Raw genomic sequence first — 16837 nt, 5'->3', positions numbered from 1 at the left:
CGATTCGCACGCGGATCCAGGACCCGCCAGTGCCCGTATCAACGTCAATTTTCACCGTCAGTTTGGGACGCACTCGACCAGCGTATATCCGTACGACGGCCATGTTTGGTGTTTACGAGGTGAGGGGGAATCGCTGACGTCACGAGAGCCCCGATCTCGCACGAAGGGAGCAGCAGTAGCAGCAGAAGCAGAAAACGTGTTGCCGGCCGACACACACACACACATACACATACACAGTGAACACCGTCGGGATACTTCGCGCAACACGAGCGACGACACCGAGGGAAAAAACGACGAGACGCAGCCCCGTGGGCCGTGGTGCTCCAACCGAATATCGTACGCGAGATAATTGTGCGGTGAACACGCGAAGAAGGAACTCGCGGCGCGCGAATCGTGCCGCCTGAAATCCCCTTCCCGATGGGACGTGCGTGTACGCCGACTTCGCTCGTGTTCGCCGGTCTTGCCGCGACTACTGGCCATTCAAAAAACATCGGCCTCACCGCCGCCTCGCCGCTGAAATAGCAGCCACTCTAATCACCGGTCGGTCGGTGGCGATCTGTGCGGAAAACATCGAGCAATGCCGAGCGTTCTCGTATCCGAGGCAACACGTGCTGTGTCTCACTTCACGTGATTCCCATCGAAGATGCTGAACACGTCGAGGATGCGATCGAATTGATCGCGTATCGCCGGTTACACAGGAATCATTGTGTATTTACTTTCATGCTGTGCAGAATCGTTCCCGCTAAACTGCTCGCGACGAGCATTTAGCGAAGTCGACCCTGTGTTTCTTTATCGTGAGAAACGACGATCGTTCCCCCTCGCGACGAGTTTTCTCGTGCGTTCACGCGTGTCATCTCGATCGAGTGCGAGCCTACGAACCAGTGTCGGTACATATGGTGTTACGTTACGTGAAGTTTTATAGTGACACGCATCACCCCCTCACTGGATATATTTGCAATCTTGGTGTCTGTGGAAAGAACGAGGATTAAAACATCATGGATCTGGGTGACAGAGTTTACGCCGCGGAACGGATTACGAAGAAGAGGGAAAAGCGGGTAAGTGAGAACGGTGTGAGCTGTCGCCACCAGGTGGCACCACCACACGGAATCTGTTTGTCTATGCGCCGTTGCCGCTTCCTCCCCTCTTCGTGATCTCTCTCTTTTTTCCCCCCTACTTGGAGGCTCTACGATCGTGCCCCTCCCGTGGCGATTTCTATCGCGTACGATGCTTACCAATATCTTCGGATACCCATGAACGACACATTTTCTGTGCAACTCGTTGCCTAATAAAGATATTTGGAAAATTTAATTTTCTACTTCGAAAGCATGTATTTATGTACGTTTAGCAGCAGAAGATCAGGAATGATTCTTTGAGATATTTGTCGCAGATCTGTTATTTTCTCGCGTGGATGGGAAATTGTACTGAGATTGTATATTGGGCATATGGGAGGAGTGTTTGAATTATTGTCACACGTGAATTTTGAAAGACTCGTGATTTCTGCGATGTCGTTTTCGTCATCTACCGGTGACGTTGAGTAACGACGCGTCCGAGGCTAGCTAAATTGTAGATCGACGTAGAACACGCGAGAGAGTTTTCAGCTGCAAACAGCTCATGCGCTGTAGAGACCGACTGTGTGTCTTTATACTCCTGCACAGTTATGTCATTGTTTTCCAACTGTCACACTGGCTGCGCACTACGACCGGTCCGGCACGCTTTCGTTCGTTGGCCGATGGCCAATAGGTGAGCCGTACCAGCGGCTCTCGTGGAAGTCAACGCCGCCCGTTTTATCGACCGTACGCCACCGAGATGGATTCGAAGATCCGCTCTTTGACCATAGACGACATATTAAGACAGGCCTTTGATGCATTTTCTTGGCTTTGGTCTTTTTGGGAACTCTAGAATCATAACATTTTTGTATTATCAGTGATAATACTATCAGGTTGTAGATGTCAGTCAAAAATTCGTTAATAACACAGTGGAGCACCAAATTTAGTTTTTAAAGACATTTACTGGAAAAGTTTATCCAAAAAAGCAAATACTAGTCTAGAGTTTTAGGTCGGTAAGGCAGTTGTCCTTGCCCAAAAGTTCCTCAAGATTCATCTACGTCCTTATGCCTTGTCTATGTTGAACATAAACGCGCGAAACTGATTTATGCGATCGTTGTGTATAATTAATTAGAAAACATCTTGTTTTCTGATACGAGTGTTCTGCTAGGCTTAATGTATCTGGTAATTAAATTGATTCTAAGTGTTTTTAGTATTTAGAATTAGTCAAATTACCAATGTTTTGTCGTCGGTTCTATAGCTAGATTACCATTTGCAGAAAATTTGAAAATTATAAATTGAGAAACATGTGCAAGCAATCGTAGATTATATTACTAGCAATGTATTTTATGTTAGTGTACAGCACATTGTTCAACTGATTGTACGATGATGCTGACGACTGGCGCCAAGGGATGATAGGTTATGTCTGAACCGCGTCGTAAATGTCTTTTTAGCCGGAGTCGTTGGCGAAACACGCATTTACTTGGTTGGAACCACGTGACAAGTGTACGCTGCGCAGTTAAAACCACACTGCGAGAATCTTCTAGATTTTAGGCATTATTGGAATGCGTCGTTCTTTTTTCTATTGTATTCTTTTTAGGCTTGTTCTGTACTCAATATGAAGTTTTAATCAGTAGTAATTAGTTTGTTACGTGATTCGCAGATGGAGCAGTGATGTAATATGATGGATTTTTATGTTAAGTTGTCACGATCCTATCTAGTAATTTTTTTAGCAATTTTAATCATTTTTGTAATTTATGGCGCTACATATTTTGTAAATCATTAGTGTATTGTTCTTTTTAAATAATATAGCTTTCGAGATTAAACGATTAAGATTTATATACATCTTTTACATTGACATGTTATTTAATAAAAAAAATTTCAAAACTAGTTATAATCCTGATCACATGGAGTTTCAAATAAGGGAACTCAAAATAGGGAATTCTGAAAGATATGTTTTGTTAGAAACCGGAACTTACTAAACATTAAACTCAAAAATTATATCTATGAATAATAATTTAAACATTTTTCTCACACAAATCGTTCGTTTTCAGTTTATTACCCAGACTAAATTCGAACAGAACAGATATTTTTTAACATAACTTTGTTCAGCGAATGAAGTGCTTCTTTTTTGATAGGTACGAAGATACGAATCTTTTCTATTTTTCTCATTCTAATTGGAAATAACATGCTTACTTCCAAAGAAGAAAAATTTTCAAGTGTAAATCATTTTTTCGTTCCAGGGTAAAGTGGAGTATTTCGTGAAATGGAAAGGCTGGAGTAAAAAGTAAGTTGGAAGCGATGAAACCATTATTTAGCTTTGTTAGAAGGTGACTATAAACATAACTTTTTTTCTATTGTAGATACAACACATGGGAACCAGAAGAAAACATTCTAGATGTCAGGTTAATCGAATTATACGAAGAAAGTCAAAAAGGCGGAGATGTATCTACGAGGAGACCCAGGCGAAGGGATACCAGATACAATGTAAGTATCTTTTCACAAATAATTTTACACCATATAATGAAACTTATAAATTTTAAAAACGTGGAAAGTTAATTTCTTAAAATTAATAACCGTTTTCATGACTAACGTAGAAGACCACGGTAATCATTATTACCACTATTATTCTTAATTAAAAAAAGTAAAAAATGAAAACACGTATTTACTGATGATATTTTTTCATACATAGGAACAAGTTCTCGCCAACTTGGTGGTCGAAGAAGAACCAGGTGGAGATGAACGAGTTGGAGAAGACAGTCAGGACGAGTCGACTACCGGAAGTACGTCGGCTCCTCGTTTGAATCTCGTAGCACCTGACGAAGACACGCTTCCGAGTTCCCTTGATGGACATGAATCGCCCATCGCTCCAGATTTATCAGCGTCCGCGTTTAGCGTCGATTCAGACAGCTCCAACAGCAGTGTGGATGGTCCTTTGCTACCGAGGAAAGAGCCATCGGGCACAAAGAGGAAAGCTGAGGTTCTGAGCAAAGAGTCGGGAAAAATTGGTGTCACCATTACGACCAGTAGTCCCAGTAGCGGGAGCGGAAGCCCTCCACCAAACAAGATTCCTCGGTTATTGCCTCTGAAGAGTAATCCTACGTCTCCTTCTTACCATGTTAGTTGCAACTTATACTTCAGCAAGGTGAGGTCATGTCTGAGTTACATCTTTTGTGGTCATTCAGATTTTGATCTCGTCTTGTGAAGATTTATGGGCGTTCTTATGTGTGAACTTTGTCATTGTTTTTAATACTGGAATGGCACACTGTTTTTTGGATTGCCACGCGACGCAACTGATTGCCAATCAGTATTTTGCAGGAATCATGAAAGGCTCCAGTGTGTTATTCCAGGATTAATATTAGTTAGCAATAAATGTAAGGTTTTAAAAATGCCAGGTTTCAGTATTGACAATACATTAAAACTACATAGAAGACCCAAACAGTTGTCTCGTCTTTTTAGCTTAGAATGACGTTTTATGCACAGTAGCTAACTGATATTTTTAGAAGAATGTTTCAAGTCAGTTTTATCAGAAAATGTTCACACAAAAGAGCTTTTAAATCTACCATATCATACGGCTTTGAAAAACAAAAAATGAATTAGATATTGTTTCAGAGTCATAAGGTTAACGGCAGGCGGCCGTCGTCCTCCAGCGTGAAGTCGACGCCAGAGGAACCGCTTCCGGCAGTGCCGACGACGCCAGCTCCAGCGGTGCAGGATAAAAAGCGTCCCGAGGCGGACGTCCCACACGGTCCTCCACCCTCGCTGCCACGTGCACCACCGGCGCCCCTGTCCCCTCAGATAGACACGCCTCTGGAGCAACCAACAAAAAAGAGGCACTTGTCGGAGCAAAAGCAGGAGAAGTCCAACGGAACCGTAACGCTGGACGCGAACGGCCACAAGTCGCCCAGCCCCACGGACTCCTACACGAACAACAACAGGTTACCCACTGTTGTGAACGGGCATCATAGTCATAATAATAATAATAACAGCCACAATAATAACAATAACAATAACAATAACAACAATAACAACAACACGTCGAGTATGAAGCAAACGGAAATCACGAAAACGGCAGACATGTACGTCCCTCTCTCCAGCCCTGGTACGGATTACTGGCACGCGAGGAATCCAGTCGCCGATCAGGTGTTCATCACGGACGTCACGGTGAATCTTAAGACCGTTACCATCAGGGAGTGCAAGACTGAAAAGGGATTCTTCCGGGAGAGGGATCCCAAAAGCGATATCTATTAACTTCTCCTGTCTGGGAGAACCGTTTCACTGTGAAATTATAATTGAATCACTGTAAATATAAATTATTTTCGCACGTCGAGGGTTAAGCGGAAAATATGCAGGGTGTTTCAAAACTGTCGATACGAATTTTTGAGGCTAATAGGAATCATGGGAAGGGATGAAACGATTCTGATGAACGCAGATCCACAAAATTGTGAGGAATTCAAGGGTGTCGACAACAGTGAACGGAATCTATAGTGCATATTGATCAGGGGATCTGTGGTTACTTAGGGATTCTTTGTACCTTTTTGTAAATTCTATTATCTGGTTAAATTTGGGCTTGGGTAGCTTTGAAATATCCTGTAATTTAATTGTACCAAGCGATAAAAAATTTTGTAAGAAACGGACAGCTCGTGGGCGTGGAGCGTAGTAACTTGCGAAGAACTCGCTGCTCAGTTTCCGGTATCGTATGTTCCGAATCAAGTTCCAGAAACTTTCAGCAAAAACGCAAACCTGAAATTCGATTAAGCTTCTTCGAACTGAGAATAGAACGGTCAGCTTCAGGGTTGGTAAGGAGTACATGTAAATCGACGATTTTACATGGGGAAATGATAATATGGGTCTTTGACACGTCGTGATATAACACTTGTACATTTTAAAAACGCTTGATAGATCTTTAACTATGTACTAAAGAGATCTGAGACAACGTTAGAGAGAATAATACGATTTCTCGATCGATTGCATTTCCGCTTCAGTATAGAAATTCAGCCGTGGAAACTGTGTGTAAATTAGTTAATTTGAAATTTTACTATTGATAAAAATAGTACAGATCTGGAAAGAGAATATTTTTCTAATTCGTTTTTAGAATATCGAAGCAGCTTCGTAGAAGCAAACCTTGAAGTAAAAAGAAAAGAATTTTCGAGTATAGAGACAAAAAAAAACTAACGTTATTAATCTTGACGACGTATTTCTCAACGTATTATGATATTATAATTGTATTTATCGATAAATATTTCTCTCTTTATTTTCAACTTTTCTCTTAACGACTAAATACTGCGTCAGAAAAGAGAAAGGGTAATTTATTCGTTCGTAGATGTTAGAGATTCGTTTAGAACAGTTAAAAAGATAATTGATTTCTTCAGGTTGTTGTAGCATCACAGTTCAAATGCACAGAAAAAAGAAGAGAAAATGAAAACGTATAATCGTATGTTTGTTAACGGAATAGCACGCAATTACTTTATTATAACTTACGATACGTGTTCTATTGGTTTCCGGTTTTTGTTATGAATTGACTTTGTGTTATTTAATGTTAGCTGTTGCATTTTTTTATACCGTCGAATGTTTTTCATTTGTATGTTTATGGACTGACTGCGCATGTTTGATAAAAGAGAGAGAAAAAAAGATACAAAATAAAAGTTCGTTGCGCGCGATTCGATTCCAACGACATTGAGAAACCGTTTTGTAAACGTATATCCACGAGGGCGCGACTTTTCTTTTTTTTAATTCCTAGATAAGTTGTCGAGATTGTTCTATGTCACCAAATAGATGTTCCTACCTCGAACGGTCATCTTTGAATGGAAGTAATCGAGTACAACAACCAAATTCTAATCTTGTCGAACGTTGCAACTAATGCTACCACTCGAGGGCATCGATTTAATTTTTAAACAAAGTTTGCACCGTAACATCCAGCTTCGCGCGTGCACCATTCAGAACCAGTAAAAATCCGTGATATATAGTTAAATAATATAATAAGTGTAAAACTTAAAACATATACGTTGCTTATTTATTGTAACTAATATAAAAGTTTTTAGGTTTTTACATTCTTAGTATAGTATTACTAGACTGTGTACTAAATGCGTCCCAGTTTTCTTAAAACAAACAAAAGGACGTCATCGAAGTAACATTTCCCATCTTGTATGGTCAGTACAAGGAGCGTTCTTATCATTTTAAAATCACTAAGAGATTCCAGAATCGCTTGATATTTTGTATAGATGCTGTATAATTGGTTCACAACAGATGCAGAGAGAGAGAGAGAAAGAGAGCGAAAGAGGTTTTATCTTTTTAAAGAGAGACAAAAATGGGGCTATTTGTGTACAGTTAGGTCACGAATCGCCTGCAACGGAAGTTGCAACAGGATTCAAATACACATTTAAATTGTTTGTACAATGTACTGCTGTATATTGAGAATCAGCGAGAGAACGAACGAGAGAAGTCCTGTAAAAATTGTAAATAGTCAAAATACACACTCTACACGATAATTGTATGAACGAGAGAACGTGAGAAAGAAATGCGTAACTTTAGATATTCTTTGGTTATTAATTTGTAAATAGACAATGCGAGAAACCCCCCTTTAAGTTGTAAATGTAAAGTCGAGAGAACTATTACAGGTCTAGAGAATGATCCTTTTTAGCTTTAGAACTTTCAAGAATAGACTGTGCGCGTACCTTCGATACATTGTTTCTGTACTTATAGAATATTCAGACTACTTATAACGATACACACGGAGAGATAACAAAAAAAAATGATTACCCAGCGATTACGCAGGCATATACGATATGTGAACCCCGGTAGTACCAAATTCAACGGTAATTTTAGTTCTGTCTGGTACAGATTCCTTATATTTCAATAAAATCTTTACTTGAACTTCGTCTCTGCGTGCACTGCTTGTTCTCCATCCACTTTTAAGCGATTGTATGATTTATTTATGTAAGCTCGAAATTCAACATTCTTTAAGTTTCAATTTGTTTATTATCTAGTGTGTACAGTTGAGAATAAAACAACGGTTACTCTATTATGTATTAAAATTGGCGCTAATATATTCAAGGAAATAAAAAATTACGTATACAATTGTAAATACTAAATCAGTTTATTTATTGGAATCGTTGTCTACAACTTTGTAGAGGATTCATTGCATATAAAAATTGTATACAATTCTAAAATTTTCGCTTTTATCATTTTCATGCCACATGCAACGTTATCGATTCAGTCTACTAAATGAGACTACAACGCCACAGGTGGCAGGAATTAAAATCAAACGTATCTAGAAACTTTTTTATTATTTAGCAAGTAACGTGAAAGTTCTCTTTAAGTACTTATTAATTGATTGACTAAGTTCTCAGATCGTTTATTAGAGAATAATAATGCATCGATATCATTGAGACGTAGGATCATCGACAAAGTAGACTTATAGATCTACCACTCAACTTATACTTCTGTCACATATGTTTAGGGGGCACTACCATTTTCGTGTAAAATATATTATCGACTCAGTCTAGTGGAAACAGAATTACGAGTGGTAAAAATTAAAGTTAAATATTACCCAGGAATATAACAATTACACGTTTGTCCACTGAAACTATTTCACAGTATTGCTAATAATATGTGTAGTAAAAATAATTGTCACAGCATTATGTTCTTAGGAATATCGATTTAACAAAAATTATTCTTTGGATCACGTTTCCCTCCACTTTTACAAGTTGAATCAAAAGGGTATAAATAACCCCGGTAGTGAACAATTCCTCAGTCACTTTCAAGTCTCTGTTCGGGTCGGATCGTTTTGGTGATTCCTCGGTTGTTATCTGGCCCGACTCCGATACATAATCGACGTAAGTAATAACAGACCAGGCCTCCCGCTCCTGATCCCTAACCCCGACCAGTCCTCTTACTGACCTCTGACCATGCACTTAGTTAGTCATACCTGTACCTTAACCAATAATCCTTCTGGTTATGCATGAGTCGTAATCAAGTCTCCCACTGGTATCTAGTTTGATACCAGAGTCTGATACCATATTTTAAATTATGTTTAAAATTATATATGGGAAACATCTAGTATTTGTAAATCTATCGGTTCAACTGTTTGTCATCAAGAAGGCATGTATACTCTGCGCGACCAGCACGTTCGTCAGTCGCTCGCGAGTTTTCGCATGGTGCAGTTCGTGGTGGTCCTCAGTCGATTCCTAGGTTAGTCTCACCTGGTCCGTGTCAAAGGCCTATGGGGCTTTGAGGGCGCCTCATCCTTGATCCAGTGGTCAGACCAGGCGCCGCGGGATGCAACATCCACGGAGGGTACATCATCAAGTGTCTTCGTTTAAGAATCGAATCATAGGTAAGTTTACGTTTATGACAGTAAGACAAAAATGTAACATATTTTCTGTTACTGGATTTATAACAATAAAAAGAAGGTGAGTAAAAGTATATGCAATTAGTGTTTTATTTAACCCATCATACATCCATTTCCACATTCAAAACAGTATGCATAATTACCAAACCCCTATTACCTACGATACACCTCTGATAGTACTGTATTCTCATGATACTTTCTTCCTGCGCAAAATATATTTTGTGGCAAAAATGGTGAAAAGTATCAGGAGAACATGATATGCAAAGAGGTATTCCAAAAATTGGCGGGAAAGGAAAATTAGAGTTTGCCGAAAAATCGACTAAAGTATCAGGAGAACATGATATGCAAAGAGGTATTCCAAAAATTGGCGGGAAAGGAAACTTAGAGTTTGCCGAAAAATCGACTAAAGTATCAGGAGAACATGATATGCAAAGAGGTATTCCAAAAATTGGCGGGAAAGGAAACTTAGAGTTTGCCCGAAAATTGACTAAAGTATCAGGAGAACATGATAGGCAAAGAGGTATTCCAAAAATTGGCGGGAAAGGAAACTTAGAGTTTGCCCGAAAATCGACTAAAGTATCAGGAGAACATGATATGCAAAGAGGTATTCCACAAATTGGCGGGAAACTAAAGTTACAGTTTGCCGAAAAATCGACTAAAGTATCAGGAGAACATGATATGCAAAGAGGTATTCCAAAAATTGGCGGGAAAGGAAACTTAGAGTTTGCCCGAAAATCGACTAAAGTATCAGGAGAACATGATATGCAAAGAGGTATTCCACAAAGTGGCGGGAAACTAAAGTTACAGTTTGCCTGAAAATCGACTAAAGTATTAGGAGAACATGATATGCAAAGAGGTATTCCAAAAATTGGCGGGAAAGGAAACTTAGAGTTTGCCCGAAAATCGACTAAAGTATCAGGAGATCATGATATGCAAAGAGGTATTCCAAAAATTGGCGGGAAAGGAAACTTAGAGTTTGCCCGAAAATTGACTAAAGTATCAGTAGACCATGATAGGCAAAGAGGTATTCCAAAAATTGGCGGGAAAGGAAACTTAGAGTTTGCCCGAAAATCGACTAAAGTATCAGGAGAACATGATATGCAAAGAGGTATTCCAAAAATTGGCGGGAAAGGAAACTTAGAGTTTGCCCGAAAATCGACTAAAGTATTAGGAGAACATGATATGCAAAGAGGTATTCCAAAAATTGGCGGGAAAGGAAACTTAGAGTTTGCCCGAAAATTGACTAAAGTATCAGGAGAACATGATAGGCAAAGAGGTATTCCAAAAATTGGCGGGAAAGGAAACTTAGAGTTTGCCCGAAAATCGACTAAAGTATCAGGAGAACATGATATGCAAAGAGGTATTCCAAAAATTGGCGGGAAAGGAAACTTAGAGTTTGCCCGAAAATCGACTAAAGTATCAGGAGAACATGATATGCAAAGAGGTATTCCAAAAATTGGCGGGAAAGGAAACTTAGAGTTTGCCCGAAAATTGACTAAAGTATCAGGAGAACATGATAGGCAAAGAGGTATTCCAAAAATTGGCGGGAAAGGAAACTTAGAGTTTGCCCGAAAATCGACTAAAGTATCAGGAGAACATGATATGCAAAGAGGTATTCCAAAAATTGGCGGGAAAGGAAACTTAGAGTTTGCCCGAAAATTGACTAAAGTATCAGGAGAACATGATAGGCAAAGAGGTATTCCAAAAATTGGCGGGAAACTAAAGTTACAGTTTGCCGAAAAATCGACTAAAGTATCAGGAGAACATGATATGCAAAGAGGTATTCCAAAAATTGGCGGGAAAGGAAACTTAGAGTTTGCCCGAAAATCGACTAAAGTATCAGGAGAACATGATATGCAAAGAGGTATTCCAAAAATTGGCGGGAAAGGAAACTTAGAGTTTGCCCGAAAATTGACTAAAGTATCAGGAGAACATGATAGGCAAAGAGGTATTCCAAAAATTGGCGGGAAAGGAAACTTAGAGTTTGCCCGAAAATCGACTAAAGTATCAGGAGAACATGATATGCAAAGAGGTATTCCAAAAATTGGCGGGAAAGGAAACTTAGAGTTTGCCCGAAAATTGACTAAAGTATCAGGAGAACATGATAGGCAAAGAGGTATTCCAAAAATTGGCGGGAAAGGAAACTTAGAGTTTGCCCGAAAATCGACTAAAGTATCAGGAGAACATGATATGCAAAGAGGTATTCCAAAAATTGGCGGGAAAGGAAACTTGGAGTTTGCCCGAAAATTGACTAAAGTATCAGGAGATCATGATATGCAAAGAGGTATTCCAAAAATTGGCGGGAAAGGAAACTTAGAGTTTGCCCGAAAATTGACTACAGTATCAGGAGAACATGATAGGCAAAGAGGTATTCCAAAAATTGGCGGCAAAGGAAACTTAGAGTTTGCCCGAAAATCGACTAAAGTATCAGGAGAACATGATAGGCAAAGAGGTATTCCAAAAATTGGCGGGAAAGGAAACTTAGAGTTTGCCCGAAAATCGACTAAAGTATCAGGAGAACATGATATGCAAAGAGGTATTCCAAAAATTGGCGGCAAAGGAAACTTAGAGTTTGCCCGAAAATCGACTAAAGTATCAGGAGAACATGATATGCAAAGAGGTATTCCACAAAGTGGCGGGAAACTAAAGTTACAGTTTGCCCGAAAATCGACTAAAGTATTAGGAGAACATGATATGCAAAGAGGTATTCCAAAAATTGGCGGGAAAGGAAACTTAGAGTTTGCCCGAAAATCGACTAAAGTATCAGGAGATCATGATATGCAAAGAGGTATTCCAAAAATTGGCGGGAAAGGAAACTTAGAGTTTGCCCGAAAATTGACTAAAGTATCAGTAGACCATGATAGGCAAAGAGGTATTCCAAAAATTGGCGGGAAAGGAAACTTAGAGTTTGCCCGAAAATCGACTAAAGTATCAGGAGAACATGATATGCAAAGAGGTATTCCAAAAATTGGCGGGAAAGGAAACTTAGAGTTTGCCCGAAAATCGACTAAAGTATTAGGAGAACATGATATGCAAAGAGGTATTCCAAAAATTGGCGGGAAAGGAAACTTAGAGTTTGCCCGAAAATTGACTAAAGTATCAGGAGAACATGATAGGCAAAGAGGTATTCCAAAAATTGGCGGGAAAGGAAACTTAGAGTTTGCCCGAAAATCGACTAAAGTATCAGGAGAACATGATATGCAAAGAGGTATTCCAAAAATTGGCGGGAAAGGAAACTTAGAGTTTGCCCGAAAATCGACTAAAGTATCAGGAGAACATGATATGCAAAGAGGTATTCCAAAAATTGGCGGGAAAGGAAACTTAGAGTTTGCCCGAAAATTGACTAAAGTATCAGGAGAACATGATAGTCAAAGAGGTATTCCAAAAATTGGCGGGAAACTAAAGTTACAGTTTGCCGAAAAATCGACTAAAGTATCAGGAGAACATGATATGCAAAGAGGTATTCCAAAAATTGGCGGGAAAGGAAACTTAGAGTTTGCCCGAAAATCGACTAAAGTATCAGGAGAACATGATATGCAAAGAGGTATTCCAAAAATTGGCGGGAAAGGAAACTTAGAGTTTGCCCGAAAATTGACTAAAGTATCAGGAGAACATGATAGGCAAAGAGGTATTCCAAAAATTGGCGGGAAAGGAAACTTAGAGTTTGCCCGAAAATCGACTAAAGTATCAGGAGAACATGATATGCAAAGAGGTATTCCAAAAATTGGCGGGAAAGGAAACTTAGAGTTTGCCCGAAAATTGACTAAAGTATCAGGAGAACATGATAGGCAAAGAGGTATTCCAAAAATTGGCGGGAAAGGAAACTTAGAGTTTGCCCGAAAATCGACTAAAGTATCAGGAGAACATGATATGCAAAGAGGTATTCCAAAAATTGGCGGGAAAGGAAACTTAGAGTTTGCCCGAAAATCGACTAAAGTATGAGGAGAACATGATATGCAAAGAGGTATTCCAAAAATTGGCGGGAAAGGAAACTTAGAGTTTGCCCGAAAATTGACTAAAGTATCAGGAGAACATGATAGGCAAAGAGGTATTCCAAAAATTGGCGGGAAAGGAAACTTAGAGTTTGCCCGAAAATCGACTAAAGTATCAGGAGAACATGATATGCAAAGAGGTATTCCAAAAATTGGCGGGAAAGGAAACTTAGAGTTTGCCCGAAAATTGACTAAAGTATCAGGAGAACATGATAGGCAAAGAGGTATTCCAAAAATTGGAGGGAAACTAAAGTTACAGTTTGCCGAAAAATCGACTAAAGTATCAGGAGAACATGATATGCAAAGAGGTATTCCAAAAATTGGCGGGAAAGGAAACTTAGAGTTTGCCCGAAAATCGACTAAAGTATCAGGAGAACATGATATGCAAAGAGGTATTCCAAAAATGGCGGGAAAGGAAACTTAGAGTTTGCCCGAAAATTGACTAAAGTATCAGGAGAACATGATAGGCAAAGAGGTATTCCAAAAATTGGCGGGAAAGGAAACTTAGAGTTTGCCCGAAAATCGACTAAAGTATCAGGAGAACATGATATGCAAAGAGGTATTCCAAAAATTGGCGGGAAAGGAAACTTAGAGTTTGCCCGAAAATCGACTAAAGTATCAGGAGAACATGATATGCAAAGAGGTATTCCAAAAATTGGCGGGAAAGGAAACTTAGAGTTTGCCCGAAAATTGACTAAAGTATCAGGAGAACATGATAGGCAAAGAGGTATTCCAAAAATTGGCGGGAAAGGAAACTTAGAGTTTGCCCGAAAATCGACTAAAGTATCAGGAGAACATGATATGCAAAGAGGTATTCCAAAAATTGGCGGGAAAGGAAACTTAGAGTTTGCCCGAAAATTGACTAAAGTATCAGGAGAACATGATAGGCAAAGAGGTATTCCAAAAATTGGAGGGAAACTAAAGTTACAGTTTGCCGAAAAATCGACTAAAGTATCAGGAGAACATGATATGCAAAGAGGTATTCCAAAAATTGGCGGGAAAGGAAACTTAGAGTTTGCCCGAAAATCGACTAAAGTATCAGGAGAACATGATATGCAAAGAGGTATTCCAAAAATGGCGGGAAAGGAAACTTAGAGTTTGCCCGAAAATTGACTAAAGTATCAGGAGAACATGATAGGCAAAGAGGTATTCCAAAAATTGGCGGGAAAGGAAACTTAGAGTTTGCCCGAAAATCGACTAAAGTATCAGGAGAACATGATATGCAAAGAGGTATTCCAAAAATTGGCGGGAAAGGAAACTTAGAGTTTGCCCGAAAATCGACTAAAGTATCAGGAGAACATGATATGCAAAGAGGTATTCCAAAAATTGGCGGGAAAGGAAACTTAGAGTTTGCCCGAAAATTGACTAAAGTATCAGGAGAACATGATAGGCAAAGAGGTATTCCAAAAATTGGCGGGAAAGGAAACTTAGAGTTTGCCCGAAAATCGACTAAAGTATCAGGAGAACATGATATGCAAAGAGGTATTCCAAAAATTGGCGGGAAAGGAAACTTAGAGTTTGCCCGAAAATTGACTAAAGTATCAGGAGAACATGATAGGCAAAGAGGTATTCCAAAAATTGGAGGGAAACTAAAGTTACAGTTTGCCGAAAAATCGACTAAAGTATCAGGAGAACATGATATGCAAAGAGGTATTCCAAAAATTGGCGGGAAAGGAAACTTAGAGTTTGCCCGAAAATCGACTAAAGTATCAGGAGAACATGATATGCAAAGAGGTATTCCAAAAATGGCGGGAAAGGAAACTTAGAGTTTGCCCGAAAATTGACTAAAGTATCAGGAGAACATGATAGGCAAAGAGGTATTCCAAAAATTGGCGGGAAAGGAAACTTAGAGTTTGCCCGAAAATCGACTAAAGTATCAGGAGAACATGATATGCAAAGAGGTATTCCAAAAATTGGCGGGAAAGGAAACTTAGAGTTTGCCCGAAAATCGACTAAAGTATCAGGAGAACATGATATGCAAAGAGGTATTCCAAAAATTGGCGGGAAAGGAAACTTAGAGTTTGCCCGAAAATTGACTAAAGTATCAGGAGAACATGATAGGCAAAGAGGTATTCCAAAAATTGGCGGGAAAGGAAACTTAGAGTTTGCCCGAAAATCGACTAAAGTATCAGGAGAACATGATATGCAAAGAGGTATTCCAAAAATTGGCGGGAAAGGAAACTTAGAGTTTGCCCGAAAATCGACTAAAGTATCAGGAGAACATGATATGCAAAGAGGTATTCCAAAAATTGGCGGGAAAGGAAACTTAGAGTTTGCCCGAAAATTGACTAAAGTATCAGGAGAACATGATAGTCAAAGAGGTATTCCAAAAATTGGCGGGAAACTAAAGTTACAGTTTGCCGAAAAATCGACTAAAGTATCAGGAGAACATGATATGCAAAGAGGTATTCCAAAAATTGGCGGGAAAGGAAACTTAGAGTTTGCCCGAAAATCGACTAAAGTATCAGGAGAACATGATATGCAAAGAGGTATTCCAAAAATTGGCGGGAAAGGAAACTTAGAGTTTGCCCGAAAATTGACTAAAGTATCAGGAGAACATGATAGGCAAAGAGGTATTCCAAAAATTGGCGGGAAAGGAAACTTAGAGTTTGCCCGAAAATCGACTAAAGTATCAGGAGAACATGATATGCAAAGAGGTATTCCAAAAATTGGCGGGAAAGGAAACTTAGAGTTTGCCCGAAAATTGACTAAAGTATCAGGAGAACATGATAGGCAAAGAGGTATTCCAAAAATTGGCGGGAAAGGAAACTTAGAGTTTGCCCGAAAATCGACTAAAGTATCAGGAGAACATGATATGCAAAGAGGTATTCCAAAAATTGGCGGGAAAGGAAACTTAGAGTTTGCCCGAAAATCGACTAAAGTATGAGGAGAACATGATATGCAAAGAGGTATTCCAAAAATTGGCGGGAAAGGAAACTTAGAGTTTGCCCGAAAATTGACTAAAGTATCAGGAGAACATGATAGGCAAAGAGGTATTCCAAAAATTGGCGGGAAAGGAAACTTAGAGTTTGCCCGAAAATCGACTAAAGTATCAGGAGAACATGATATGCAAAGAGGTATTCCAAAAATTGGCGGGAAAGGAAACTTAGAGTTTGCCCGAAAATTGACTAAAGTATCAGGAGAACATGATAGGCAAAGAGGTATTCCAAAAATTGGAGGGAAACTAAAGTTACAGTTTGCCGAAAAATCGACTAAAGTATCAGGAGAACATGATATGCAAAGAGGTATTCCAAAAATTGGCGGGAAAGGAAACTTAGAGTTTGCCCGAAAATCGACTAAAGTATCAGGAGAACATGATATGCAAAGAGGTATTCCAAAAATGGCGGGAAAGGAAACTTAGAGTTTGCCCGAAAATTGACTAAAGTATCAGGAGAACATGATAGGCAAAGAGGTATTCCAAAAATTGGCGGGAAAGGAAACTTAGAGTTTGC

General features: G+C 39.4%; 1 protein-coding gene across 4 annotated transcripts; it reads left to right on the top strand.

The window, feature by feature from the left end:
* Window positions 1–349: 349 nt before the first annotated feature.
* On the top strand, window positions 350–7921 carry LOC143177810 (polycomb group protein Pc). 4 transcript variants are annotated; one of them, XM_076376012.1, is made up of 5 exons: window positions 350–1055; window positions 3287–3330; window positions 3407–3530; window positions 3736–4161; window positions 4656–7921. In XM_076376012.1, the coding sequence occupies exons 1-5, from the start codon at window positions 996–998 to the stop codon at window positions 5292–5294; spliced, it is 1293 nt and encodes a 430-aa protein (XP_076232127.1). In that variant the 5' UTR covers window positions 350–995; the 3' UTR covers window positions 5295–7921. The 4 variants fall into 4 exon arrangements, with proteins under 4 accessions (XP_076232127.1, XP_076232126.1, XP_076232125.1 ...); XM_076376011.1 differs by having other exon boundaries at window positions 4644–7921; XM_076376010.1 differs by having other exon boundaries at window positions 3736–4188.
* Window positions 7922–16837: the final 8916 nt, after the last annotated feature.

Source organism: Calliopsis andreniformis, chromosome 4, assembly GCF_051401765.1.
Source record: "Calliopsis andreniformis isolate RMS-2024a chromosome 4, iyCalAndr_principal, whole genome shotgun sequence".
Classification (NCBI taxonomy): Eukaryota; Metazoa; Arthropoda; class Insecta; order Hymenoptera; family Andrenidae; genus Calliopsis; species Calliopsis andreniformis.
The sequence above is the reverse complement of the archived record's forward strand: the minus strand, read 5'-3'. Positions and strand labels throughout refer to the sequence as shown.

What these genes read in the sequence shown, in the direction of transcription:
- LOC143177810 (XM_076376009.1), top strand. Translation starts at nt 996, where the DNA reads ATGGATCTGGGTGACAGAGTTTACGCCGCGGAACGGATTACGAAGAAG. An exon ending in CGAAGAAGAGGGAAAAGCGG is followed by an intron (nt 1,056 to 3,286) that starts GTAAGTGAGAAC and finishes TTTTCGTTCCAG; the next exon opens with GGTAAAGTGGAGTATTTCGT. An exon ending in GAAGGGATACCAGATACAAT is followed by an intron (nt 3,531 to 3,735) that starts GTAAGTATCTTT and finishes TTTCATACATAG; the next exon opens with GAACAAGTTCTCGCCAACTT.